General features: G+C 54.2%; 1 protein-coding gene across 2 annotated transcripts in view; it reads right to left on the bottom strand.

Moving 5' to 3' along the window:
* The window catches only part of Cdc42bpg (CDC42 binding protein kinase gamma), a 19,742-nt gene continuing 18,053 nt past the window's right edge, over positions 1-1,689 (bottom strand). For both annotated transcript variants that reach the window (XM_021220808.2, XM_029535109.1), the window contains exon 37: positions 1-786. In XM_021220808.2, coding sequence (XP_021076467.1) covers positions 730-786 — 57 coding nt within the window. In that variant the 3' untranslated portion in view covers positions 1-729. The remainder of the gene's footprint in view (positions 787-1,689) is intronic.

The raw sequence follows: 1,689 nt of genomic DNA, 5'->3' as shown, positions 1-1,689 counted from the left end.
GAACCATTTTTCCTGGACGGATAAGCTAGCAACAGTCCTGCTCTCAATCCCAATCCCACCCTAGAGAAAAGCTCTGGGTCTGGGTTCTCCCCTGGCTCACTCTCCCTCCTCCCCTCCTCTCTCCAGCATCCTCCTCATCACGTGTTTTGTCCTTCTCTCCTCTCTTTAGGTAGCATCCATCTCCTGATTACATCACTTCTTCTTCTGCTTCCTTTGCTCCCCTGCCTTCTCTCCTCTCTCACTTGCCTCATTCCCTCTTTTCTATCCTTTCCCTGTCAATCAGAGCCCATAACCCAGTCTGACCCTGAGCGGAGACCTTGCGTGCTCCACATCTGCCTCAGCCTGGGCCAGGCTGCACAGACCAGACACCAGCATACTCCCAAGGACCTGCCCCTCCATTCCTTATCCTGACTCCTAACAGCTTCCCTGGGACTGGCCCTGTGAAGCACAGCTTTGGCACAATCGTCCCTGGGCACCAGAGCCATGGCACTCCCAGAGGCCAGTGTAGACCAGAGTTGGAAGCCCAGGGGAATAGCAGGAATAGGGCAAGGAGTCAGACGACCCCTATTCCTGGGGACCCAGGCGTGCCTTGCTCTTATCCCTCCACCCAGGCTCTCCCTGAGTCTGAATTTCAACACGTCCCGGACCAGCCGGAGTATGGCATCCTGTAAGCTCTTTGCTTTCTCATTCCTTCTGTCTTGGGAATGGGGTGGGCACTGCCAGAGGGCATCAGGGGGAGCTCTCTGACTCAGGATCTGGAGGGAGACTTCGGGGCCGTTCTGAGACCTGGAGGGAAGAACAGGAAGTTAGATGAGAAAAGGGACAGAGGTCTCAAAGGACCCAGCGCTTGCAGGACCCTAAAGGAAACTACACTGAAGGTTTTGGGGAGGAGTCCTCATAGAATCCAAAACTGTGGCGAACAAACACAGAGTATTGTTCATTCACTCCATCCCACATTCAGCCAAAACCATGTTTTAGTGCAGGCAGAAAAATGAAAACTGACCCCAACCATCATGGATCCCTGGCTGAACAACAGACAAGCATGGAGGACAGGCCTCGGCAACCTGGGTGCAGGCACATGTGCATGCCTGCAATCCCAGCACTCAGAAGGCAGAGGCAGGCGGGAGAACCACATGTTCAAGGCTAGCCTGAGCTACATGAGACTATTTTTAAAAGGGGAGAGAAGTAAGGGAGAGAGAGAGGCAGGAAAGGAGGGAGGAAAGGGAAGGGAAGGGAGGAAAAAGGGAAAAAGGAAAGAAAGAAGGCCACAGCACAGGAGCCAAAACAGTAGAGGAGGTGTTGGTAGCAGTGACACTTGACCATGTGGCCAAAACTGTGTTAAAGGTAACAGTGGCGGCGGGCGGGCAGGCGGGCGGCCTGAGCTCTGAAGGCAGGAGAAGCTTTTGGAGGAGAGAGAACAGCAGAGGCAAGAGTTTGACATGTAAAAGAAAATGGCAGGTTGGGGTTCCGAGTGGCTTTGGTCTGACTGGACTGTAAGGGCGGCCGGAGGGTGAGTAAGGGCCTCCCCAGCACCTGTTTCCATATAAATCCCTCCCCATCCTTAGGGTGAGTCTCTGTTAAGAATGTAGCTTGAAGCCGGGCGTGGTGGCGCACGCCTTTAATCCCAGCACTCGGGAGGCAGAGGCAGGAGGATTTCTGAGTTCGAGGCCAGCCTGGTCTACAAAGTGA

This window comes from Mus pahari, chromosome 1 (genome assembly GCF_900095145.1).
Source record: "Mus pahari chromosome 1, PAHARI_EIJ_v1.1, whole genome shotgun sequence".
NCBI lineage: Eukaryota > Metazoa > Chordata > Mammalia > Rodentia > Muridae > Mus > Mus pahari.
Note: the sequence above shows the minus strand (reverse complement) of the source record. Positions and strands in the feature narration are given on the sequence as shown.